This window comes from Henckelia pumila, chromosome 4, assembly GCF_033568475.1.
Source record: "Henckelia pumila isolate YLH828 chromosome 4, ASM3356847v2, whole genome shotgun sequence".
In the NCBI taxonomy this organism is placed as follows: Eukaryota; Viridiplantae; Streptophyta; class Magnoliopsida; order Lamiales; family Gesneriaceae; genus Henckelia; species Henckelia pumila.
Window position 1 is genome coordinate 82,067,684 of NC_133123.1, and position 27,603 is coordinate 82,095,286.

General features: G+C 39.1%; 2 protein-coding genes across 9 annotated transcripts; both read right to left on the reverse strand.

Moving 5' to 3' along the window:
- Positions 1 to 10,529: 10,529 nt before the first annotated feature.
- Positions 10,530 to 18,795, reverse strand: LOC140863447 (uncharacterized). Its single transcript, XM_073266884.1, has 2 exons — positions 13,967 to 18,795; positions 10,530 to 11,057 (listed from the first exon to the last, which is right to left on the reverse strand). The coding sequence occupies exon 1, from the start codon at positions 18,653 to 18,655 to the stop codon at positions 16,955 to 16,957; it is 1,701 nt and encodes a 566-aa protein (XP_073122985.1). The 5' UTR covers positions 18,656 to 18,795; the 3' UTR covers positions 10,530 to 11,057; positions 13,967 to 16,954.
- LOC140863448 (uncharacterized) lies at positions 18,688 to 25,003 on the reverse strand. 8 transcript variants are annotated; one of them, XM_073266892.1, is made up of 8 exons: positions 24,871 to 25,003; positions 24,605 to 24,718; positions 24,297 to 24,361; positions 23,825 to 23,906; positions 23,543 to 23,641; positions 23,381 to 23,462; positions 18,920 to 19,106; positions 18,688 to 18,827 (listed from the first exon to the last, which is right to left on the reverse strand). In XM_073266892.1, the coding sequence occupies exons 3-8, from the start codon at positions 24,311 to 24,313 to the stop codon at positions 18,824 to 18,826; spliced, it is 471 nt and encodes a 156-aa protein (XP_073122993.1). In that variant the 5' UTR covers positions 24,314 to 24,361; positions 24,605 to 24,718; positions 24,871 to 25,003; the 3' UTR covers positions 18,688 to 18,823. The 8 variants fall into 8 exon arrangements, with proteins under 8 accessions (XP_073122993.1, XP_073122986.1, XP_073122989.1 ...); XM_073266885.1 differs by having other exon boundaries at positions 18,742 to 19,106; XM_073266888.1 differs by having other exon boundaries at positions 18,742 to 19,106; positions 23,825 to 23,920.
- Between the last annotated feature and the right edge of the window lie 2,600 nt (positions 25,004 to 27,603).

Consider the following 27,603-nt stretch of genomic DNA (forward strand, 5'->3'; position numbering starts at 1 on the left):
CCTACAGGACGTGGACTGTGTCCCCCGATGCTAGCCACCCATGAACCGTCAGTCAATAGGCCCTAGACATCAACCGTCCAGACAGGGCTGAGCGGTCCTACGTGGCTCATCTCACAAGATGGACAGGCACAATATGATATGCATATGTTGCATAATAAATGACATACAAAATGCAACATATAAGCTTGCAAAACCCGCTGGCAATCTCAGTCTGTACTTGCGTACCTTACTACAGGCAGTTCCTAGCAGTCCCACTCTAGGTTCCAAGCCAATCATCAACTCTACAATGCAAATATCCATGCATCATTATTTAAGCTCTAAAAGCCTTAACTAAGCTATTGCATACTCCTAAATAATTTAAGAAGACCATAGCTATACCTGCGTCCGTCGTCAGCCCACTGATGACAATTGCCTCAAAACTAGGCCACAGCTCCGCCTCGACGCCTGGATCGCTATGCCACTTCCGGATTCCCAATAGGATGCCTAGAACTCCCTAGATCTGAGTTAGAAGGCTTAGGAATCAGAGAGAAGAGAGGGAAAGGTGCACTTTGAAAATGAAATCTCGGCCCCCTATTTATAGACAGAGTTCGGAGCCTCCGAACCCGGTTCGGAACGTCCGAACACGATTGGAACCTCCGATCCCACCTTCGGAGCGTCCGATCGCCCAATATTACGTCAGCCATGATGTCACCTTGCTGATGTAAGTGATGAAATGTGCCCTGGTCCCGATCGGAACGTCCGATCTTGCCGACGGAGCTTCCGATCCACTTGGGAGCCTTCGATCCTGAGTTCGGAGCTTCCGAACCCTCCGGACCTTCGGGACCTTTCCGGCTACTTTCGAGTGTCCTGAATCCATTTCTGGATTCTGTTTAACCCATTTGGAATTTCCTTAATCATGTTTTACTTAATTTAAACATGATTACACGATTAATATACTCATTAATCGCTAATTCTGGATACGGGTCACTACAGATTTCTTTTTGCCTTTGTCAATCTTCTTATTGAGAGAACACTCATTTGCATAGTGGCCTTGTTGTTGATAGTTTTAGCACGTCACTTCTTTCTCCGGCTTCTTTCCCTTCTTGAATTTGTTTCCTTGCATAAATCTTTTGAATTTTCTTGCGAAGAGTGTCATGTCATCATCATCTTTTTCTATTTCAACTTTACTGGATAAGGCAATCCCCTTTGCCTTGATCTTCTCATCCTCTTTCTTTACTTCCTTCCTTGTAGACAATTGTAACTCATGAGTTTCTAGGGTCCCATGTAGTTGATCAAGATTGTAGGAAGCAGTGTCGCCTTTGTTAGACTCAGTGATGGTCGTTCTCTTTGAATCTCACTCTTTGGGTAGGGCGCGTAGAGCTCTCCTCCATACTTGCTAGGTTGGATAATTTTCTCCAGTTTGGGCTAACTCATTGATGATTTGGGTGAGCCACCGGAACATAGCATCAATATATTCTTTGGCATCCATCTCGAAAGTCACATATTTGAGTTGCAGAACATCAATCTTTGTTTCTTTGACTTGATTGGTTCCCTCGTGGCATATTTCAAATTTGTCCCATATTTCTTTTGCCGAGGAGAACTTCGAGATCCGGTTGTACTCGTTTATATCTAAAGAACAGTGCAAAATATACATAGCTTTAGACTTTTGAGAAATTAATTTCATGTCCACTTTTGAAATGTCATACATTCCCTTAGGAACTTCAATCCCATCAACTATTTTCATAGGTGTATAGGGACATTTCACCGTCATATTCCAAAGATCATAATCTACGGATTGGATATATAGGTACATTCAATTTTTCTGTAGTTTATGTCGTTGAAAAGAGGAGGACGATTGGTTGATTTAACTTGAGCATAATCACTCGCTAGATTTTCCATTAGAACCTTTTGAAAAATTTTCAAAAGTGTGGCTCTGATACCACTTGTTAGAACCTAATGTGCGCGGGGGGGGGGGGGGATTTAGGTTCTATTGGCAACTTTAGAAATTTAAAGTGATTATGCAAGTGCTCAAGAGGAAGACTTAAAGCAATCAAGATAAATGCGGTAAATAAATGCGTAAAGTAAATAAAGCAGTAAAAGAGATAGGATATGTTTATGGAAGTTCGACGATAAATCGTCTACGTCTCCCCTTCTTTGTTAAGGTTGATTAACCAAAATCCACTAGCACTTCAAACATCTTGGTCTTGATGGCTCCAAGGATAGTCGTACAACAACACGATCACCGTGCCGATAGCTTTACAACTCGATACAACATATCCTTAAGGGATCCAAGGATAACCTCAACAATATCGCAACAAATGCGGCTTCACACTCGAGTTTTTACAACAAAAGTACAACCAACTCACAAATGAAGATAAATGCGGTAAATAAATGCGTAAAGTAAATAAAGCAGTAAAAGAGATAGGATATGTTTATGGAAGTTCGACGATAAATCGTCTACGTCTCCCCTTCTTGGTTAAGGTTGATTAACCAAGGATCCACTAGCACTTCAAACATCTTGGTCTTGATGGCTCCAAGGATAGTCGTACAACAACACGTTCACCGCGCCGATAGCTTTACAACTAGATACAACATGTCCTTAAGGGATCCAAGGATAGCCTCAACAATATCGCAACAAACGCGGCTTCACACTCGAGTTTTTACAACAAAAGTACAACCAACTCACAAATGATTTTTACAAAAAACTCTCGATTTTTTAATGAATATATTGAATAACTCTTGATAGCACACTTTAAGGAGAGAAGATTGCTTGCAATGAGATGTGGAGTGAATTGGATTATTTTGAATGGCCTTGGAATGCCTCTATTTATAGTTGCTGATTCGGGTGAGTTCGAATCGTCCGAACTGGCTTCGGAGCCTCCGAACGTAGCTGATTCAAATTCAAATAACTGCGGCTGTGTTCAGATAGTCCGAACCAATCTTCGGATCGTCCGATCGGCTGCATTAAATTCATTTTGGCAAATTTCTTCTGACAAAATCTTTCAATCTCCGTAAAGCAATTCGTATCATCTGATCTGTACTTCGGATCATCTAAACTGTATATTCATGCCCTCCGAACGTGCCTCTGAGCATTTTTTTAATTCCTAGAAAATCTTCAGACATTCCGAACTAACTTTGGATCGTTCGAACTCAACTTCATGGCCTCCGAAATGTGCATCCAAAGAAATAATAAATCCTTGAAAATCATTGGATGGTCCGAACCTGACTTCGGACCATCCGAACTCTGGCAGTTTCGACACTTCAAACTTTTTCTTCAATATTATTTTCTTGGACAAGAAATTATATTATCTGCAGATTTCTCACTTTAAACTATTAGTATCAATTAACCAAGTTTTGTAATCATCAAAATATAATATTTTGAGACTTGTTAATGCATTAAAAACATTAATCTCATAACACGAGATTTGTATGTGTTTAAGGCGTAACACTTTGTCCGAGCAGACCCACCTTCATCACCAGGATTCAGCGAGCAAATACTTTGAGGGTACAAACCGGGTCTTGTCGGTGAGTTTTCCTTCTTATAACCCTCCTTCATTTTTATATTTTCTTTCCTCCTAATGCTCTAAAGTTCAAGGGCTACAAATGATGTCTGATACATACGAGGAGGTATCCCGCTTTGTCGGATAAAGACTGATCTGGCTCGGGTATCTGAGGAACTGCATTAGCGACTTGAGCTGAAAATGGAGCATGCGAGGCAGACCCATGAGAAAGCCATGGCGGGCTTGCGTTCTACGACTGAGTTATCCTACCAACAATTACAATCTGCCCAAGATGCTCTCTCTCAAGCTCAAGCAGAGGCGGATGATGCCCGAGCCACCGTTTCCTCTAATGCTACTGAACTGCAATTGGTTTGGGCACAAGCTGCTGAAGTAGTGGCTGAAGCTAACACTGCCAAGGTGTTGGCAGAGAAAGCAGTGGCGGCCCTGGAGCTCCGACTAAAGACTGAGGAAGAGTTGAAGGACGCCTGTCTCCGATCTGTTGAATTCCATAGGGATATAGAAAACAAGGCATAATCTTACTTACAGATCGGCTTCGATAAGTGTCGTGACCAATTTGAAGAGGCCGGTCTTCTGCCTATGGATAAGAAGAGGTTCCCTGATATTGACAAATCTATTGACTCCCTCCCAGCTTCGTTAGGCAAGACAAAAGATCTAGAGACCTCTGAAGCTCCGGGACCCCCAGAAGCTGAAGTCGAGCCTAAAGACGAGACTGAACTGTGTTTAGAATAAGATATCCTTGTATCTTGGCCTTTCAAGCCCCAACTTTTGTACTTGTTTTGTTTTTAAGAAATGAACTCTACTTTCATCATTTCTTTTGCGAGTATAATTATATGTGTTTTGAAGAACCAAACATGGATCTAGCCCGAGCATTATGTTGTTAAGTATCCTACTAAAAATATCAGGGCCTCATATCTCCCGAACTTTAACTAAAGATGACAGGGCCTCTTATCTCCCGAGCTTTTAGATTGTGTCAGGACTCATGCCTTTTGGACTTTAAGAGATGCCGAGGCCTCATACCTCCCGGGCTTTAAGATTGTGCCAGGGCCTCATGACTAATGGACTTTAAGAATTGTGCCAGGGCATCATGCCTCCTGGGCTTTAAGAGGTTCCAGGGCCTCGTATCTCCCGGGATTTTAAAATTGTGCCAGGGTCTCGTGCCTCCTACGATTTTAATATTGTGCCAGGGCCCCATGACTCCTGGACTTTAAGAATTGTTCCACGGCATCATGCCTCCTGAGACTTAAGAGATGCCGGGGTCATAGAACCTAAAAATGCGCATGAAAAAGAAGTCAAAATTAGTCTTTATTATGCATTAGAATTTTGAGTATTCCGTATTTTCGTCTAAAATTCGAGTTTTTGAGCTTTATGATATCTACTTATGTATTTAAGATTTTTGGCAGGGAAAATACGAAAATTGAAGCTCGGTAATGACCATTTTTGAGTCTAGAGTCGTACCATTTGCGCCTAGGCGGGTAAATTTTACCGCCTAGGCGGAAGAAAAGATGAAGGAAAGTGGAAAAGGAGTCGCGCCTAGGCGGGTACGTTTTACCGCCTAGGAGGGACACGAATAAATGAAGAATTTGGAATCAGAAGAAATCGCGCCTAAGCGGAAATGTTTTACCTCCTAGGCGCGATACGTTGTTCAAGAAAGAAATTTTTTTTTTGGATTTTAAAAAAGGAAGGATGAAAGTTGATTACTCTTGGCACATAAAGGAAGGACTCTGAATTTTTTATGTTTATTATGGATTTGATGCGTAGCTAAACTCTTTTTGTTGGGATTTAGAGGATCGGACCCCGACTTTTGACTATTGAATATTGATGTCCAACTTTTGATGAATGTTTAATTATGTTATTGTTTTAATTCGCATTGTTGAAGTTTAGCTAACTTCTACAATATTTTACATTGTGAATTGTTTTGAAAAAAAAATTCATGATACAAAAAAAGATAACATAGTTCATAGATCTACAATTTTCATAGACATATGAAATTGGATACATGTTGACAGTGATAGTTCAATAGGATGAAAGCTAAGGGATTCCAAGAATCATTCATGCAATTTATCTATGATAAATGATTGAAGACATTTAATTATTTCACAGTATTGAATTAGTTTAACATAGCTTGAAAGAGTGTGTTAATAAATTAAGGAATCCTGTCAAAATGAGTTGATTGTTGGAATTGATCATCAGAGTCAAATAGGGGAAGGTGAACTGAATTCTCAACATTTTCATCAACACTTGAATTTAATCCTTAGAAAAAGTATTTTAGATTTTTATTGATCTTGCCTTTATTTATTTATTTGTTAATAGTAGTGGAATAGAATCAATCCTAAATTTTCGTTTGAATTTCTAGAGAAAAATATTTAAGTGGAAATTGTTTAACACAGTCTCTGAGGACGATACTCTTATTCATTTACGATATTATAATTTGATTCATGCACTTGAGATAATTTTGAGCGTAGAGATTTATTGATTAAGTTGTTTCACTGTGCAAGAAAAGCTTCATCAGCCTCGTATCTCCCGGGCTTTTAAGACTGTGTCAGGGCCTCATGCCTCTTGCACTTTTATGATTGTGTCAGGGCCACATGCTTCCTGGGCTTTAAGAGATGTCGGGACCTTGTATCTCTCGGGCTTTTAAGATTGTGACAGGGCCTCATGACTCCTGAACTTTAATAATTGTGACATGTCCTTATGTCTCCTGGGCTTTAAGAGATGTCGGGGTCTCATGCCTCCTGGGCTTTTAAGATTGTGCCAAGGCCTCATGCCTCCTGAGCTTTAAGAGATGTCGAGGCCTCATGCCTCCAGGACTTTAAGAATTGTGTCAGTGCTTCATGCCTCCTGGGCTTTAAGAGGTGATGGTGCCTCATATCTCCCAGACTTTTAAAATTGTGCATGGTCCTCATGCCTTTTGGGATTTTAAGATTGTGTCAGGGCCTCATGCCTCATAGAATTTAAGAATTGTGTCAGGGCATCATGCCTCCTAGGCTTTAAGAGATGTCGGGACCTTGTATCTCTCGGGCTTTTAAGATTGTGTCAGGGTCTCATGCCTTCTGGGCTTTTAAGATTGTGTCAGGGCCTCATGCCTCCTAGTCTTTAAGAGATGTTGGGGCCTCGTATCTTCCGGGCTTTTAAGATTGTGTCAGGGCCTCATGACACCTGTACTTTTAAGATTGTGCCAGGGCCTCATGCCTCCTGGGCTTTAAGAGATGCCAGGGCCTCGTATCTCCTGGGTTTTTCAGATTGTGTCAGTGCCTCATGGCTCCTGGATTTAAGAGATGTCGAGGCCTCATGCCTCCTAGAATTTAATAATTGTGTTAAGGCCTCATTCCTCCTAAGCTTTAAGAGGTGTCGGGGCCTGGTATCTCCCAGACTTTTAAGATTGTGCCAGGTCCTCATGCCTCTTGGGATTTTAAGATTGTGTCAGGCCTCATGCTCCTGGAATTTAATAATTGTGTCAGGGCCTCAAGCCTCCTGGGCTTTAAGATATGTCGAAGCCTCGTATCTCTTGGGATTTTAAGATTGTATCAAGGCCTCATGCCTTCTGGGCTTTTAAGATTGTGTCAGGGCCTCATGCCTCTTGGGCTTTAAAAGATGTCAGGGCCTCGTATCTCCCGGGATTTTAAGATTATGCCAGGGCCTCATGCCTCCTAGACTTTTAGAGATGTCGGGGCCTCGTATCTCATGGGCTTTAAGATTGTGCTAGAACCTCATGTCTCCTGAACTTTAAGAGATGTCTGGGCCTCTTACCTCCCGGGCTTTAAGATTGTGTCAGGGCCTCATGCTCCTCGAATTTAGGATTTTTCCAGGAATTCATGCCTTCTGGGCTTTTAAATATTGTGCTAGGACCTGATGCCTCCTGGACTTTAAGAGATGTCGGGGCTTCGTATATCCCAGACTTTAAGATTGTTCCAGGGCCTCATGACTCCTGGACTTTAAGAGATGTCGGGGCCTCGTATCTCTCGTGCTTTAAGTAATATGCCAGGGGCTTATGCCTCCAGGACTTTGAGCATAACATTCTTTTAAGAATAACTAAATTTCATTAAAAATACTGAAATGCATTACAAGCAATATATTAAGCATAGTACTTCTTGATATGAAACGTGTTCCAAGGCCTTTTGAGATTTCGCCACTAGCTGTCTTCTAGGTACCATGTACTTGTGCCCACTTTATGGGCTATCTTGTAATTCCCCTCACATCGAGCCTCTAACTTCATCACCCCACATGTTGGATTGGCTTTCTTCAAAACTAACTCTCCCACCTAGAACTCTTGATGTCTGACCCTCTGATTATAAGCCCTCATGACCCGACTTCGATAAGCCTTCATCCTTAGTGCGGCCTGGCCTCGTTTCTCCTTAATTAGATCTAGTTCATGTGCCCGAGCGTCTGACCCACCTACTTGATAAGCTTTTACTCTGGGTGAAGTCTGTCTTATCTCGACTGGCAAGAATGCTTCAGAACCATACACCAATCTGAAGGGTGTTTCCTTAGTTTTTGTTCGATGAGTAGTATGGTAGGCCCATAACATGCTAGGGATCTCTTCAACCCAATCTATTCCTACTCTAGTATGGCCTGGAGGGATCGAACGATGGTCTGATTGGTAACCTTTGTTTGCCTATTGCTCATGGGTAAGCTAGTGAGGTGAAAGCCTGCTTGATATCCATCTTCGCGCACCTGTCTGTCATCTTTCGTCCCTGGAATTGTCTGCCATTTTCAGAGACTAGTTTCCTGGGAAGCCCGAAGCGACACACAATGTTCTTCCATACAAACTTCAACACCTCTTCCTCAGTGATTTTTTCTAAAGGCTTGGCCTCCACCCACTTAAAAAAATAATTCACCGCCACCAGTAGGAACTTCTTTTGGGCTCGGGCTATAGGGAAAGTTCCCACTATATCCAAGCCCCAATGATCAAAAGGACGGGATGCCCAAATCGGTAGCATGTCCGTGGCTGGGCTGTGATGAAAATTCTCGTATCGCTGGCATCCTTCACATGAATGGATTATTTGTTTGGATTCTGCCGATATGGTAGGCCACCAATATCCAGCCAACAGAACTCTGCAAGCTGAACTCATGGCTCCTCCATGATCTCCACAGCATCCCTCATGGATCTCCCAGAGTACATACTTTGTTTCTTCCTCCATCAAGCATTTGAGCATCGGGCCCTGATAAGAGCGGCAATATAATGATCCGTTTAGTATATTGAATCGAGATATCTATCTATTGATCCTTCTTTCTTTCTCTAGCTCCTCGGGAAGAGCTCTTGTCAAAATATAGCTTATCAACGGAGCCATCCAGGTACCTCTATTGGGATCAGGGGTCCCGGTCTCTATTGCTGCCACCAGCTTTGTTTGTCGGATGACTTCCCAATCACTCGAATTAGCCATATATGTCGCCATCTTAGCCAGGGCATCGGCTTCAATATTCTCCTCTCTAGGTATCTGTTCTATTCTCCAACTTGTGAAATCTTCCCTGATTTATTGATGAGCTCGAGATACTTTAGTATCCTTTCCTCTCGAGTGTTGAAGGTAACCTTTATCTGTTGAACTACCAACTGAGATTCGGAATACACCATGACCTGGTTAGCACCCCTTTCCTGGTCTATCCTCAACCCTGTCAATAGAGCCTCATACTTTGCTTCATTATTAGACACCTAGAAATCCAATCTCATTGCTACCTTGATCTTCTCCTAAGTAGGAGAAATCAAAACAATACAAACTCCACTTCCCTCTACATTGCTGGCCCCATCTACAAAGACTTTCCATACTTTTTCTTGCCCAAAAGAGACCACTTTGGTAGGAAATCCGATAAATCCTGATCTTTTATTGAAACGACCTTAACCTCTACATTAAAATAAAACTAGATAAAAAAATACGAATTTTTCAAAAATTTCAGCATGACCTTTCTATAACTGTTAAAATCCACCTGTCTCAATCAACACGCTAAAGATGCAACCAACAAGACAGAAAATTCAAAACGAGAAACGAACAGGAACCTAATGAAAGAGATTCAAAATCACAAACTTCCAAAGTTTAAAAGTTAAATAGTTCACATGCCAACAAAACAAATCTAACATTTCTTAAAATTTAAATCTAACCATTATACAAAATAAAAGACATCAAAACGTTTAAAAATTACAAATTTATTCATTCCATAAAAATATTAAACAACAAATAAACAATTTCTATAACTTTCCAAATATACTCATGACATAAAATTTACATCATTATAACATTGCGTGGAAGACGAGCATAGGTCGGAGGAATGTGTTGATAGCGCTTAGTCGTGTCGCGCCCAAATTACCCGACTCATTCAGATAAATAATAATATGCAGTAGTGTGAGTAGGGATCGTTCCCACGAGGAAAGGGAAATTTAACAGTGTTTTTTTAAAAAATACTAAAATAGTAAAAAGGGGATTTTGGTTGGAGATTAACCGCTATCAATTCAAAACTAATTTATAATAAATTTCTATAACTATCATACAAGATTGACAATTTAACTGAGGAAATCAATAAAAAATAAGACTTGGTATCGGTCGACTACACCCTTGATATTATTCATTCAATCATTGATCATCTAAAAATAATTAATCCTATCAAATATTCATCATCAGAAATTTAATTCCTGTTTCACCTTAATTTTAGTTAACTAGACAACAGTAGTCTAAGTTAACCCTTACCCCATAAACTAACCCAATACCAGCGATCAAATTTAAATCCACGATAGCATTCAAACTAGTAAAATTGATAAAGTTAGACAACCCATACACAAGCGGATAAATTTAGCCTAGTCAATTATTATTCCTACGATATAACAAATTCAACAGCAGAAAATATTAATCATAGTTGCTTCGCAAATCAGAGGTTTCAAACAATTACGGATTTGAATTCTAATTTAGCATTCGACTGTATAATGAAATCCTAAGATGGCCAATCTAAAAATCTCATACACAAGCATATCAATCAATTCAGAATAATTCTTGATACTTGATAAACATAAAACATTGAAAATCAAAATCTCATGAATAAGTAAAATCAAGGGCTTTGTCTACGTCAACCAAGTATTAAAGTTTAGCCAACAATACTCATGAATTCTCTACAAAAATTCATGAGAGAAAATAAAATTAAGAAAAAGATAGATGAAAACCTAGCCGTCCAGAGAGAGTTCTTCGCGTTCTAAGCGTGTAGAATCATCTCATAATCCCTCTAAAACGGAACTAAAAGTCTAATAAAAGTCTAAATCCTTAATTAAAAGAGTTTCCGAAATTGTAGAATATTCCCGCAACAGACCCGCGCGCTCGATCCTAACAATTCCCAGGATCGAGCGCGCGCAAAATAGCATACTTTCTGCCTTCAGACTTCTTAGCCGCGCTCGATCCTGTGAAAGTCCCGGATCGAGCGCATACAAAATATCGAGCTTTCTGTCTTGCAAATCTCATGACCGCGCTCGATCTGGGAAAATGCCAGGATCGAGCGCATGCTTCCATGATGAAAAATCTGCTTCGCTGCTTTCTTTGGACGCATGGACGCACTTCGATTTCTTTAATCCAAACATGAAAATACCTACACAATAAATCAAAACTAAGTTAAGAAGCTCAATGCATGACATAAAATAAAACAAGAATAAAACACGAACAATGACACAAAATGCATGCAAAACACTTAACAAAGCGACACTAAAAATGCAAACAAAACACTACTATCAAATACCCCCACACTTAAACCTTGCTCGCCCTCGAGCAAGTTATGCAAAAACAAAATGAACCAGAACAAAAACATAAGCAAGGATGAATCACGCAAATCATAGCCTCAAAGAAAACCATTTTCACCTAAAAAAAAAAAGCTCATAGAAAATCTCAATTATCAATGATACACCTTCAGTCGAATGTGAACGTGTGTGTGTGCCATGTTACCCCAGTTACATGCAACTTCAAAAGAACAAAGTTTCAAGACTGTTCGCCGACCTATAACAATTCAGTGCAAGCTACACCATCAAGAACTCTCCTCCCAACAATCCTTCAACACAACAAAACTTTCTTGAGAATAATTACGCACCTCCGGATTTTGCACCCGGTATTGCTTTAGTCCCAATAATTATCCGCAAACTTAGCTACAACTAAGATAGGATTAGAATTTCAATCCCCTCATCTATAGCCCGGATGGAGCATCAATCCCATTTTATCCGCATACTTAGCCTTGATCTTGCTCTTTTAGGATTTCAATCCTGTCAAGGCTCGGATGGAGTTGTAACATTTATTATTATTATATTATTTTTTTTCTAGGTGCGCCCAAGATCATTTATGTCATATCAAAGAAATCATCAATATTCAAACACTATCAAGTTTCACAAACACCTATTGTCGTGCAATGGTCCAACAGACATCCACGATATCTAATACATCGCTACACTTCACTGTTTAAACATGCGTGCTTAAGAATATTCAACAAACAACCTACGGTTTCTCATATCCAATCAAGAGTTAAATTTTTTCAAAAATCCATTTTTCAACTATCTCGTCATAGGCTAACAATTTCATCCTCAACTCATGCACACAAAACACTCATGAAACAATTTACGAACTATATGCAAGTACGAAACAAACACAATGCAAAACAAACAACAAAACACTGAATGCACCCCCCACACTTAAACGAAGCATTGCCCTCAATGCTCGAGAACTAAACTAAACAACTAACAACACAAAAGAAAGTGAATGCAATGCAATGAAAAGATAAAAAGAAAACTTCCTAGGCTTATGGATTGGCGTCCGCCCCGTCCTCATCATGCTCTGGCGGTGGCACTGCGTTGACCCATGGAAACTCAAAAGGTGGCGGGAAAGGAACAGCTGGTGGGAGGGTGGTGGGATCAATCCCTAGTCTCTCGGAGATGCCACGAGAAATGTAATCTATCACCTAAAAATTTGCAGTTGTGGCCGCATTGAACATGTTCTGGTGCTGGCCATCTCTTGAACAGTAACTGCAGTAGGGCGGCGTGGAGGTGGATTAGGACGCACCGGCTCGTGCACTGCCACAAATTGTTCATCCACCAGAAATAGGCTCCGCCTATAAGCCCTTTTGGCATCAACAGTTGCTTGGTCAATGGGTCGCATCGGCTGCAACCATTCCTCGTCTGCTCTAGCTTGCACACCAGCTTGCATGCATAACTGTGTAATGATCATGGGAAAGAAAAGACCGGATGTCTTAGAAGTGATCGAATGCCGTATCTGATCATGAATAACTCGACCCACATTGACCGGGAATCCGACATCAAGAGCGTATAGCAACACAGCACGCTCAACATCAACTTCACTCTTGTGTGAGATTGGCATTAGACGGCGACAGAGGAATGCGTACCAGGTGGCCGGATTCACAAAAATATATTTCTCTTTGAAGCACTTGTAAGTAACCGGATCCAACCAAGCAGCCCCGGTAAAGCACAGCTGAGTAATGATCTCGTGGACATCCGGGGCAAGCATTGCGCTTTGGAATATGCTGTCATCGATATCTGGTGTCTCTAGCATGGCATTCAACTCAGAAGCTGCATAGGAAACCAAAGTGCCCCGGACAAAGGCCTTGCCATCCGTTCGTTCCGCAGCATTGGCGTAGAACTCCCTAACAAGAGGGACTATGGTTGGAGCGGGTTGCTTACAGAACGTTCCCCACCCACGTGCCAAGACTTGAACCGCACTTCATTTACATTCGCGTCTAGATCAAAACCCCTCTCAGTAATAGGGGAGCGATGGGTCTTGGCGTGGTCATAGCGATCCCGGGCTGCTTGATTGACAAAATGGCCGGCTAAGTTTAAGGATGCGGTTGTAGCTCGTGTACCTTGGCGAGAAGATTCTCCTCTCTCTGTAGTGCGTTTTGGAGCCATGAGCACCCAAAATTTTTTGCAAGATTTAGTAATATTGGCAATTCGTCGAACACCTTGTGTGCACTTCAAAATATGGTGTTCCTTGTGGATTGTGATGATATATAGGCGTAGAGGAGATTGAGATGATGATCCTATGCCTTTCAATAATTCCTGCCAAAGATTGATAACAATTTTTGATGATTTTTGAATTTTCAAAATTTAAGGGAGAAAGGGTTCTAAGGGGGCCGAGCAAATTTGAAGGGGAAGTGGGGGAAAAATAAGAAAAAATGCACAGCTATAAAGTATAAATGGCGCGCGCTCGATCCGGGAAAAATACTCGATCGAGCGCGCCTAAATAAAATGCGAGGCAGTGAGTTTGTGAAATCTGCGTGCTCGATCCTGTGATTTTTCCGGATCGAGCGCGCCTTAAAAAAAACTTTGGGCAGAAAACTCACGATTTCTGAGTGCTCGATCCGATAAAATGCTAGAATCGAGCGCTCCGTACTTCAGAAGTTACTGTTTTAATTTTCCAAACATTTTCCGAGAAACAAAATTCAACAAAGCAAAAATAAACACAAAATTCAACAAAACAAAACAAAACAAAAGAAGCAAAACAAACACTAAAAAGGAAGTCAGCGCCTTTGTTTACGGTCGTTGGCTCGACTAAATGTTGCAGTTCCTCAGGGTGGTTTAAATCTGGTTCCTTTGTCCACCTTCACCCATTTAAAAAATTTTCCAGAAAATTTGGTCCCAAGCATTTGCTGCGTCAATTTCTTGGAGATGCTAGCTCCTTGACCCCGTTTCTCTTTTCTCATGGGCATCCTTTTCACGTTATCAGGAGGATATTTTGTCGCGGCTTTAGGTACCTGCATATCAGAGACAAAAATTTTAGCAGTGGAGATTTCAGCATGCGTTACAAGAATATTAACAACACTTTCACGGGCAGGAATTTTCAGGGTATCAAAAATATCAAATTTAGCAATTTTTCCATCGAATTTGAAACGACCCTAACTCTATAATAAATAAATATGCGGAAATTTTTTCTTTTCTTTTTTTTTTTTTTTTACTTACTAAATAAAATATGTACATATATGCCCATACATATATGCACAGAGTAAAAATATTTAAAATGAATAACCAATTAAATACTTAAATAAAAATTGCATTCTTAAAAATATAATAATAAATATCTGAGTCAAACATTAATTAAAATATACTGCATAAATAAATAAAAGTTTGCATGCACTGAAAATAATAAAAATATGTATCATGCTGACAACACAAAAACATGCATAGCGACTCAGAATATTTCACGGTCACGGGGCCACTGCGTGCATGCTCATACGTCCTCGCCTCCGGTGGGTACAACGTCATCCTCAACGTACTCACCTGCACCATACCAGTGTAGTGAGCCTAGAGGCCCAACATGCTAACATAACAAGGGTTTAAAATAATTTAAACCAATTTAATACTAATACATACATATACATGAATGAGCATGCTTAAAAATTACATAACATAACTTACTTAAATAAACATATTACATAACATAATACATAACATTATTGAGCAATTTATTTTCTAACATAGCATGGTTGTATCCGTAGTGTAACCTTAAATCATACATTAAATACTGATCAGCGTGGAAACCTACGTACGTGGCCGGTGACGAATCACCTCTTAAATTGGCAGTAAACTGCCCTTCAATCATATGGGGACGAATCCCCCTTAAATTGTCACACTACTTCAACTTCCAACATAAAATATTTTTATTGCTCAACTTAAACATTAAATCATGCATAAAATATTATTTCATGAATGCATGTACTTGAATAAAATGTGTGTCCATCATATATATTTAATTTAAATTTCTTATTAACATATAAATATTAAAATAACTCAAATGCATAAAAATAATTAAATATATAATCAGGACACATGCAAATTTTCTCATGGATGGTCCTGGACTGCTGGCCCTACACTCAAGCCCATTAACTTAAAACTGGCCCATTAACATACTTAAGCCCATTAACTTAACTTTAAGCCCAAATAATTAGTCTCAGCCCAATTAAATTAAATAAGCCCATTAAAATTACACTAAGCCCAATAACACTTAAACTGGCCCAATGGGCCCAAAAACCCAAAGACTGGCCCAATAACTTTTATGGGCTCAAAAGCCCACAAAATTAATGGACTAACTTAATTAAAATTTTAAAAGTCCAAATAAAATTATTTGGGAGTCCAAATAATTTTATTTCAATTTATTAGTCTCAAAAACACATAATTTTGTAAAATACTTAAAAAATAAAATACTCGAGCCCGGCCCACCAAACTCGGACCCGAACTCACTGACCCGACCCACTACCTAACCGACCCGACCCGGACCACTCAGACCCGACCCGGACACCTAAACTAGCCCAGCCCGATCCCCCTCCCCCCCTTGCCTCTCGGCCGTGAGCAGCAGGCCCTCTTGGCCTGCTGCCGGCCGGCTCCGGCCGCCCCTGGCCGGAGCGCCGCCGCCCGGACGTAGCCCACGTTCGGGCGGACCTAACCCAGTCGGGCCCCAGTCCCCATGCAGCCAGGAACCCTGAACCCGAAGCCCCTGAACCCGTAACCCTAAACTGTGACCATCTTGGGGCCGATTGATGTAGCTCGGTCATGGCTCCATTCCAGCCTGAACCGTCCGACTCCAACCGACCCTAAGGCTCCTTAGGACCCTCCTGAACCCTAGCCAACAGCCCTTGACCGATCTATATCAACAAAACGTGAACATGAAGCAAGGCCAGAAAAAAAAATCGAACCCTTCAACTCTTTTCTAAAAAAATTTCGAAAGATTTAATGCATAAACCATCAACACAATATAGATATCTGATTGGCACGAAAAGTTGAAAGAAAATCATGTCTTTCACCGATTTGTAGCGTTAGAAACGTGTACGACGGACTTCGGGACGACGGGACGACAACGGGGTACCTTGGCCTTGCTTGGAACCTTCGAATTAATTGGCTATGGGGTCTTGGAGGTTGCTGGAGCGTTGGAGGGGATGATGAATAGTAGGGGTAGGCGGCTAGGTGTGTGATCGGTAGGTTGAGGGATGGGTTTGGGTAGATTAGGTTTTAATATATAAGGAAATAGGTTTTTAGGTTAATTAATAATACTAGAAAAATATCATATAAATTTAAGCATCCTAAATACACGTTCAAATCATAAAATTAGATTAAAATTTATAAAATCCCGAAATTAAAAATTAGGGGAATTTTAAAGATAAGAAAAAGTCATTAAAATGGCTTAACTTTGAATAAAAAGGACTCCTAAAATTATATAAAGTCAAATACTTAAAATTTTGAGATAATAAAACTCAAAATAATATTTTAAGGCTCTAAAAAGGCTCATAAAATAATTTGGATGGAAAGTTGTCATCTCGTCCGTCCACGGTCCCGTCTACGCGATCAAATAATTAAAATACTAAAAATCATAAAAATCACTAATTATGGGTTAAATGCTTAAAAATAACTTAAATCATGCATAAATAATTCACATAATTATTTAACCCATAAATCATAAATTTAAATAATTAAATATCCTAATTATGCAGGCGGATTTATGTAATTAAAAATACCGGGTGTTACAGAATTCCATCGTGAGAGTACCGTTATCAACATCTATTATAGATTTAGAAGTTTTCAAAAATGGTCTTCCTAACAAAATAGGACTATTCAATTCATTACTTTTCATGTCAAAAACATAGAAATCAGCAGGAAAAACCAAATCACCAACTTCTACTAAAACATCTTCTAACAAACCTCTAGGAACAATAGTAGATCGATCAGCCATCTGTATAACAATAGCAGTTTCATTCAAAGGTCCTAGTTTTAAGGAAGCATAAACAGAGTATGGCATGTCGTTAATAGATGCTCCTAAATCTAGCATGGCTGTATCAAGCCGAACACCTCCTATTTTACATGGAATCAAGAACATACCTTGGTCCTTGCATTTTGTAGGTACCTTTCTTTGAATAACGGCAGAGACTTGTTCTCCCAATTCAATTTTCTTACAACCCTTCAATTTTTGTTTTCTTTTCGCAGTACATAATTCTTTTAAAAATTTAGCATAACGAGGTACTTGCTTAATAGCATCGAATAGTGGAATGTTTACCTCGCATCTACGAAAAGTTTTATAGAGCTCCTTAATCCCCTCATTTTTCCTAGAGTCCTTTAAAGCTAAGGGAAAAGGGGCAACAGGTTTATACTCAGAAAAAGGAGGGAACTTACCTCTCGGTGCTTCTTTAGGAATGGGCTCACTCTCCTCCACCTTGTCTTCTTTGTCCCCTTCAATCTCTACCGGTTCTTTGACCAATCCATCTTGAATCTGCAGCTCCTTTCCACTCCTCAATGTAATAGCACTCAAGTTCTCCTTCGGATTCACCACTGTTTGTGAAGGCAAACGGCTGGAATTTTGTGCTTCCAACTTGCTAATTGCTGCAGCGAGCTGCCCCATTTGGGTATTTAAGTTTTGGATGCTCGTCCAGGTGTCCTGTTGAAAAGCCAAAGTATTAGTGGCAAGATTCTGAACTATGTTTTCAAGAGACTCACCTGGCGTAGGAATCTGGGGGCGCTGTGGTGGAGGGTACGGCGGCCTATAAGATTGATTGTGCTGTGGTGCTTGAGGTCCAGGTGGATTCGCTTGTGGATTTCCGTATCTGAGGTTCGGATGATCCCTCCAACCTTGATTGTACGTGTTGGAGTAAGGATCATACTTCTGTTGAGGTGGTCCTGGAAATCCTCCAGCTGCATTGACTTGTTCCGCATATCCCTCTTGAAGAGTGGGACACATGTCAGTTGCATGTCCCACTTGAGTACAAATTCCACATACCTTAGAAATTTGTCCATTCCCTACAGCCATATGACGCACAAGAGACGTCAGTTCGCTCAATTGTTGTTCAAGAGAAGAAACATTTACCTCGTTACTCTTCCTTGGTGCAGGATCACTTCTGCTGGTGCCAAATTGCTGAGAATTGGCAGCCATATTTTCTATTAAGTTCCTTGCTTGCACCGGAGTTTTGTCAACAAAAACTCCTCCACTAGCCGCATCCAGCATATTCCTGTCATGAGACAACAACCCTTCATAACAGTATTGAATTAGTAAATTTTCACTTATCTGGTGCTGCGGACAGCTGGCGCAAAGTTTCTTGAAGCGCTCCCAATACTCGTGCAGTGACTCTCCCATCAGCTGTTTGCACCCATAAATTTCTTTCCGGTTGTTTGCTGCTCTAGAAGCTGGAAAGTACTTCTCTAAAAATATCCTTTTCATCTCAGTCCAGGTTGTGATAGATCTAGAAGGTAGGTAGTACAGCCAATCCTTAGCAGAACTTTTAAAGAGAACGAAAAGGCTCTGAGCTAAATCTGCTCCTCTGTAACTCCATGCGGTTTCATGCTTGAACACACAACGTGGAATTCCATCAGATGCTTGTGCGGATCCTCACCTGCAAGAACATGAAAAGCAGGCAGTAAGTGTATCAATCCAGATTTCAATTCAAAATTAGCATTATTTTCTAGAGTTGGAAAAGTAATGCACAAGGGCTGTTGATTTGGATCAGGAGTGCCCAATTTTCTCAAACTCAGGTTTGCGTTGGCAGCCATCTCTTCCTCAAAAATTTCAATTTCGTCCTCTGCTTGCCTCCTACGAGCTTCTCTCCGTCGCATAAGCAAGGTTCTTTCTATCTCTGGGTCGTATGAAAATTCTTCTTCTTCCGAAGATTCACCTGAAAGCATGAACAAACCAGAATAGCACTATGAGGAATAATAAAAAAAACTTAAAATTAAAAATAAAATAAGAAGAACACAATATATTAACACCGTTCCCCGGCAACGACGCCAAAATTTGATAGCGCTTGTCGTGTCGCGCCCAAATTACCCGACTCATTCAGATAAATAATAATATGCAGTAGTGTGAGTAGGGATCGTTCCCACGAGGAAAGGGAAATTTAATAGTGTTCTTTTAAAAATACTAAAATAGTAAAAAGGGGATTTTGGTTTGAGATTAACCACTATCAATTCAAAACTAATTTATAATAAATTTCTATAACTATCATGCAAGATTGACAATTTAACTGAGGAAATCAATAAGAAATAAGACTTGGTATCGGTCGACTACACCTTTGATATTATTCATTCAATCATTAATCATCTAAAAATAATTAATCCTATCAAATATTCATCATCAGAAATTTAATTCCGGTTTCACCTTAATTTTAGTTAACTAAACAACAGCAACTTCTAAAGTAGGGAGCGCTCGATTCTAGCATTTTATCGGATCGAGCGCTCAGAAATCGTTAGTTTTCTGCCCAAAGTTTTTTTTAAGGCGCGCTCGATCCGGAAAAATCACAGGATCGAGCGCGCAGATTTCACAAACTCACTGCCTCGCATTTTATTTAGGCGCGCTCGATCAGGTATTTTTCCCGGATCGAGCGCGCGCAACTTAGCTGGCCTTTTTGTCAATCAAGCAGCCCGGGATCGCTACAACCACGCCAAGACCCATCGCTCCCATATTACTGAGAGGGGTTTTGATCTAGACGCGAATGTAAACGAAGTGGTGATTCAAGTCTTGGCACGTGGGTGGGGAACGTTCTGTAAGCAACCCGCTCCAACCATAGTCCCTCTTGTTAGGGAGTTCTACGCCAATGCTGCGGAGCGGACGGATGGCAAGGCCTTTGTCCGGGGCACTTTGGTTTCCTATGCTGCTTCTGAGTTGAATGCCATGCTAGAGACACCAGATATCGATGACAGCATATTCCAAAGCGCAATGCTTGCCCCGGTTGTCCACGAGATCCTTACTCAACTGTGCTTTACCGGGGCTGCTTGGTTGGATCCGGTTACTTACAAGTGCTTCAAAGAGAAATATCTTTTTGTGAATCCGGCCACCTGGTACGCATTCCTCTGCCGCCGTCTAATGCCAATCTCACACAAGAGTGAAGTTCATGTTGAGCATGCTGTGTTTCTATACGCTCTTGATGTCGGATTCCCGGTCAATGTGGGTCGAGTTATTCATGATCAGATACGGCAGTCGATCACTTCTAAGACATCCGGTTTTTTCTTTCCCATGATCATTACACAGTTATGCATGCGAGCTGGTGTGCAAGCTAGAGCAGACGAGGAATGGTTGCAGCCGATGCGACCCATTGACCAAGCAACTGTTGATGCCAAAAGGGCTTATAGGCGGAGCCTATTTCTGGTGGATGAGAAATTTGTGGCGGTGCACGAGCCGGTGCGTCCTATTCCACATCCACGCCGCCCTACTGCAATTACTGTTCAAGAGATGGCCGCTTTCACTCAGCACCAGAACATGTTCAATGCGGCCACAGCTGCAAATTTTAAGGTGATAGATTACATTTCTCGTGGCATCTCCGAGAGACTAGGGATTGATCCCACCACGCTCCCATCAGCTATTCCTTTCCCGCCACCTTTTGAGTTTCCATGGGTCGACCCAGTGCCACCGCCAGAGCATGATGAGGACAGGGCGGAAGCCAATCCATAAGCCTGGGGAGTATTCTTTTTATCTTTTCATTGCATTGCATTCACTTTCTTTTGTGTTGTTAGTTGTTTAGTTTAGTTCTCGAGCATTGAGGGCAATGCTTCGTTTAAGTGTGGGGGGTGCATTCAGTGTTTTGTTGTTTGTTTTGCATTGTGTTTGTTGCGTACTTGCATATAGTTCATAAATTGTTTCATGAGTGTTTTGTGTGCATGAGTTGAGGATGAAATTGTTAGCCTATGACGAGATAGTTGAAAAATGGATTTTTGAAAAAATTTAACTCTTGGTTGGATATGAGAAACCGTAGGTTGTTTGTTGAATATTCTTAAGAACGCATGTTTAACCAGTAAAGTGTAGCGATGTATTAGATATCGTGGATGTCTGTTGGACCATTGCACGACAATAGGTGTTTGTGAAACTTGATAGTGTTTGAATCTTGATGATTTCTTTGATATGACATAAATGATCTTGGGCGCACCTAAAAAAAAATAATAATATAATAATAATAATAATAAATGTTACAACTCCATCCGGGCCTTGACAGGATTGAAATCCTAAAAGAGCAAGATCAAGGATAAGTATGCGGATAAAATGGGGTTGATGCTCCATCCGGTCTATAGACGAGGGGATTGAAATTCTAATCCTATCTTAGTTGTAGCTAAGTTTGCGGATAATTATTGGGGCTAAAGCAATACCGGGTGCAAAATCTAGAGGTGCGTAATTATTCTCAAGAAAGTTGTGTTGTGTTGAAGGATTGTTGGGAGGAGAGTTCTTGATGGTGTAGCTTGCACTAAATTGTTATAGGTCGACGAACAGTCTTGAAACTTTGTTCTTTTGAAGTTGCATGTAACTAGGGTAACATGGCACACACACACGTTCACATTCGACTGAAGGTGTATCATTGATAATTGAGATTTGCTATGAGCTTATTTTTTTTAGGTGAAAATGGTTTTCTCTGAGGCTATGATTTGCGTGATTCATCCTTGCTTATGTTTTTGTTCTGTTTCATTTTATTTTTGCATAACTTGCTCGAGGGCGAGCCCCATTCCTCTGATTTGGTATGGGTTCCGAGATTTCTCCTGCCGCACACTACCCGTCTAATTAGGCAAGTAAGCCGAGACATCCCGCAACCAACACTGTTCGTCTCGTCACAATCAACTTCCTTCATTCAAAAGCTTTTACTTTCATTGACTTCAAACTTTTAACTTCACTCAAACTTCAACTTAAACTTTTGCTTGACTTGCAAACGCAAAGACCAAGTCCTCAACTTTTGCAAAACTTTACTCAACTCGTAAGATGGAACATCACCTGAATATACATAATTTAAGGAAGAAAGCATGATTTAAAACAAGAAAATCATGATGTTAAGTGGATGTCCCTAAGCTAGACTTAACCAAACAAAACACACCTAGAGCGTTCGAACCGTAAAATCTATAACTTGACCATTACTTAACCAATTTGAATTTTCTTTGAACCGACATCCTACACACATCCTAAAACCCAAGGACCAGGTTATATCCTCCAAAGGTAACTCGGGCAGCCCAAACAAAATGGATATCTGGGCAGCCCCTAAACCCGCCAAATATCTGCTCTAACCACTTCAACTTGTCTTGCCCTTAACTCGACCATAACTAACCCGAATTGCTTCCAATTTGAACCGACCCGACCACAACATCCTAAAATTGACCTAGGATCACACCATACCCTGACCAGACCTCTCTCCACCACAAAAAAACTCTGACTTTAGCCATGGCAAAAACCGTGGTTAAAACCGTGGCTAATACACGGTTTTTCAAACCGTGGTTAAACTCGCTGTTGTTAAAGGTAGCCACTGATTTAAACCGTGGCTAAAATTTAACCACGATTTAATAAAAAACCGTGGTTAGATTAACCACGTTTTTTTAAAAAACCGTGGCTAATATAACCAAGGATTTTTAAAAAACCGTGGGTAAATTAACCACGGTTTTAAAAATACCGTGGTTAATTTACCCAAGGTTTAATAAATAACCATTGTTAGATTAACCATGGTTTTAAAATAACCGTGGATAATTTACCCACGATTTAATAAAAAACCGTGGTTAGATTAACCACGGTTTATTGAAAAAACCGTGGTTAAAATAGCCACAGTATTTTTAAAACCATGGCTAAATTAACCGTGGCTGAAGATCATGTATTTGTTTGATATGTTGCACCCTTTCAGCCTCGAAATTATCTCTCTCCCTCCTGGAAAATGATGCATGTTATTGTGTGATAGTCATAAAAACCCAAAGACAAGGTCAGAAATGCAGGAGAAAGAAATAGGAACAAATAAAAATTTTTAGAAACAAATAAAACTTTTCTAACTAGTTTATTTACTTTACAGTAAAGACATGCTTAAATGAAAATAAAAAATAACATTTCAAGAATGTGATAAAATTGCAAAAGCATATGCTGCAACAACTCAATAAAATACCAAAAATAGCAATCATCGTCTTAATAAACTAATTCAACAAATATATGAAGGCATGCCTGTAGCTCTAGAGATCTTTACTTTGTTCTCTAATAAGATCTTCTTTGGCCAAGGCATGCAAGAAGATATAGAGAACTTAATCTAAACAAAACAAACATCGGGCATCAGCAGCATAAAAGACAATCAAAGTTTAGAAATATATATAAAACTAGCAAACTAACCGCTTCATTATCCAATCTCATATCATGCAGCTCTCTTTCCTTTTCTTCTATCTTTCTCTCCAGCTCACGTATCTTCTGTTCCATCTCATGCAATTGTTCCTAAAAATGCAAACACAATACAAAAGTTCAGCAAGAAAGAAAATAATAGATCGACATATTTATCTAACATGCATCGAGACTTTAATGAAAATGCATACTTAAAAATGAAGGGAAAACCTGTAGTTTGATATTTGTATTCACATTCTCGTGTATCGAAATATGTTTACTATAAACATAACTTACCAACTTACAAAAAAGGAAGCCCTTTTGACCATAAGGCGCCTTCTTTGTTAAAGAAAAGCAGCTCCCATTTTGTCTGCTTTTGCTGAATAAAGTTTACTGTGAATGTCAAAGTGTTGAGAGAGAGCAGTAGTGCACAGAAAGTGTGTCCACGTCCTAAATAAAAGACTGGAATTGGCATAAACAAAACAGCAAACACTTGAAAATAATAGATATGCATTTGGTTCAAGACGCAAAAAATTTTGCAATAGTTTGCGAATATATTCCAGTGATACAAATTTTTTTGCACTTTAACGAAATTGTTTATAAATTGTAATATTATCGATCTTCCAACATGTTCGATGTCTACTTAAATTGCATATTATACCTCGAACTTCTTCAAATATTGAACCTCCAACATTATCGCGTTTGTATATCAATAATAGTGCGAAATAGTCAACAACAATGTTTTTAAATTGCAAGGTTAAAATCTTACTTGCACGACTGCAGCATGCCGGAAAAATTCCAAATCACGTCTTATATTTGAACTTGGATTAAATACTGCTTTAAATCAAACAACTCAAATCATTAACTGCTCTTTCAACAGTGAACGTTGTTGCTGATATCAAATATTGTTGCGAGTAGATTAAGATTCAACGACAAGCTGAAAAGCTAGTAACTGGATAGAAACAGTGGTTAATTGCAAATCAAAATAACCCCTAGGAAGTCGACAGTGAAGCTTGGGCAGTAGATTCCTCATGATTATTGGTACTAAATATTTGAAGCCAAAAAACGAGATATTACCTTTGTGTAGCTTGAGTCGGCAGATATCCGGCGTCTAGGGCGGCGATTCGACTTCTTCGAGCGGCGGCCAGGGCTAGGGTAGAAAGGGGATCAATGGCGGGAAAGAGGGACAAGCTGGAAAACAAAGAGACGACTAGAAATCAACCCAAATCGCAAAGAAAAATTCACCCACCGAAGATACGTGGAGAAGTAAGTCGATGGGTGAAGCCTGGGTCGAGATTACTCAAGATTTAGGTATTAAATTGAAGCTAAGAACGAGATATTACCTTTGTGTAGCTTCAGTCCGGAGATTTCCGGCTTCTAGGGCGGCGATTCATCGTTCTCGAGCGGCTGCTAGGGCTAGGGGAGAAAGAGGATCCATCGCGGGGAAGGGTTTGGAAAAGGGGAGAGAATGAGAGAGAAATAGACTATTTTCTTATGTATATATGTAGTTGTGTGTAATGTTTATCTTTGGATCAAAACTAAAATATTAAATATTTAATGAATCAAACTCAAAATCTCAAATATGAAATTAATTTGGAAACCCTTGATTTTTTAGCCACTAAAAAATTAATTAAGATATGTGAGACTCCGGATGCAAGATTTGTTTACAGTTTAATACATGCATTATCATTAAATAAATTATTAATAATAATAATAATTTAATTTTTGTAATAACAATTTTTTATATAAAAACATCTTAGAATATGTCAAATAGCTTATCTCAACGACTCTACAGTTTAAAACTGTTTTCTAATAGTTTTCCAAAGAAATTTATAAAATTTATAGAAGATGTCGTCAAATAGCTTATAAATTTATAATCCAATTAAACCTTAATTTATTTGTATTTGTATTTTAATTATTTATTCAAACAATCATATTTACTAATTTTGACAAAAATTACATAAAAATAACACTCTGTGCATCGCACAGGTGAAATACTAATACTAATTACTAATATATATAAAAACAAAAAAGTCACCTAAATGGCAGGAAAAAAAGAGAAAGAAGAGAGAATAAATGATAGAAAAAGATAGAGTTCAAGAAATAAATGAGATGTATATCATGTTAATTTAACCACGGTTTTAATATGAATAATAATAAATTAAAATATTAGTAATAATGAGAATTTATTAAAATCATTATGTTAATGATAAACATAAAAATTATACTAATAATTATAATAATTGTAATAAATATAATACAAAATGATAAGAAATGATTTGATATGGATAATATTCATAAACGAGTAACAAAATTAAATACCTAATTCGATAAGAATATATAACCAAGAATAATATAAAATCTTCTTATATATAAATAATCTCCCCCTTAGACAACATCTTTTCATTTGTCAAAATTATGTGATATAAATATTACAATTTTATTTTTATTTTTTTTTACATTTCAATATTTCAAATTTCCATTATTTTCTCAACTAAACATTATAGATAAGATAAATTGATAAATAAATTTTAAATTTATATTTATATTATTTTATTAATGAAAAAAATTAATTTAAATATTATCGAAAAAATAATATTTATACATAAAATATAATATTTAATATAATAATGAAAAATTATTTTAATTATGCCAAATTATCGAATAATTAACATCAGAATCTTACAGTAACACAACTATACCAACTCACAATGATAGAAACGATCAACTTACCAAATAATTCTTACATAACGCTTGAGGACATAACTCAAACCTCTAGTTCAACTCGACAGTAGGTCTGAAAATCTAAAATCCCCAACTTGCTATGTGGTACAACCTGAATTCATATTTCAAGAACATAGTGTACAATTGGACACCTCGAAGAGTTTGTAACCCAATCGATTATGCTTTTTCATTGTACCTCTAGTACAATAGTATTTCATCGATACATAAATCTACAGCTTATCAAAAAAAACTTCCTGAATATTCATTTCACCATTCTGTACACACAGTTGATGCCTAAGTCATACCGGATGACATTCACAAAATCTTGGAATGCAAACGTAAAATACCCAAAGTGCTCTAGAGACAACTGAATTTCCCTATCTCGCGACTGATCACCCAAATTATCGATTCTAAATGGGGAATATTCACTCCCTAATATTTTCCAAATCTTAATCAGGTCATTAACACAACTATTCAGCTTACCAAAACCGTCTGTTTACTCTTGACAATCCTATTTACAATGAAACAACACATTCAAACAATTCACTCACTATCAGTCTCTCGCTAGAACCTGATATAATTGATAGTCATCATTCCTCGGAACACAACGATAACTTAGGATTTTATATAGGATTAATACTAAATCTCAACGGTCTAAACACTTACTATGCGGTTACGAGGCAATTCTCTACACAAAAAATCGAAATGATAATTGAAACTATAACCCACCTGAATCTTCATCATGATGGATCATGAAAAGAAACAAACATACAAGTAATGTAGTGACCCTGCATGGAATCACCTACTAACTGGCAACTAATAGCATGCATTAAACTTAATACAGCAATATACTTAACAGAGTAAAAACGTGCGGAAACTTAATCATAAATTACATATCAGCTTAGTAATATAATTCAGGCTTAAATCTGTAATGATACAACCATATCAAAATTCTTAAAATAAACATCATACAGCTAACAAATCACGTTGTATAATAAACTCCTCAAGGCTTCTGCTCCCTAGTCCTGCCTTGAACTACCAGCTCCGTCCATCCTGCGACCTGCCCCATGAAATAGGGTGTCCAAGATAACAACTAGGACGTGAGCGCTACGCCCAGTACATAGACATGAGTAAACATATGTATATAATGCATGCTACATGATGACTGGTAAAAGATCATCTGAAAAGTCATGCTCAGAACCGGCGCCATATGAGTGCTGCCACCGCACGGATCAACCTCTGGGAGCAACCACACTCGTCTAGTACACCAGAGTAGACAGACATAAATGCCCCCGCCGTCGCGGTACTCTCAGTGACAGACTATCGAGTATAGAGCTGAGCGGCTCTATAAT

Excerpts from the sequence above, each read along its gene's own strand:
- LOC140863447 (XM_073266884.1), bottom strand. The coding sequence starts at position 18,655 with ATGAAAAGGATATTTTTAGAGAAGTACTTTCCAGCTTCTAGAGCAGCA.
- LOC140863448 (XM_073266885.1), bottom strand. Across the intron at positions 23,463-23,542 it reads TGAGATTGGATAATGAAGCG|ATTAAGTTCTCTATATCTTC; the intron begins GTTAGTTTGCTA and ends TGTTTTGTTTAG. Across the intron at positions 19,107-23,380 it reads AAAGATCTCTAGAGCTACAG|GTGAATCTTCGGAAGAAGAA; the intron begins GCATGCCTTCAT and ends TCATGCTTTCAG.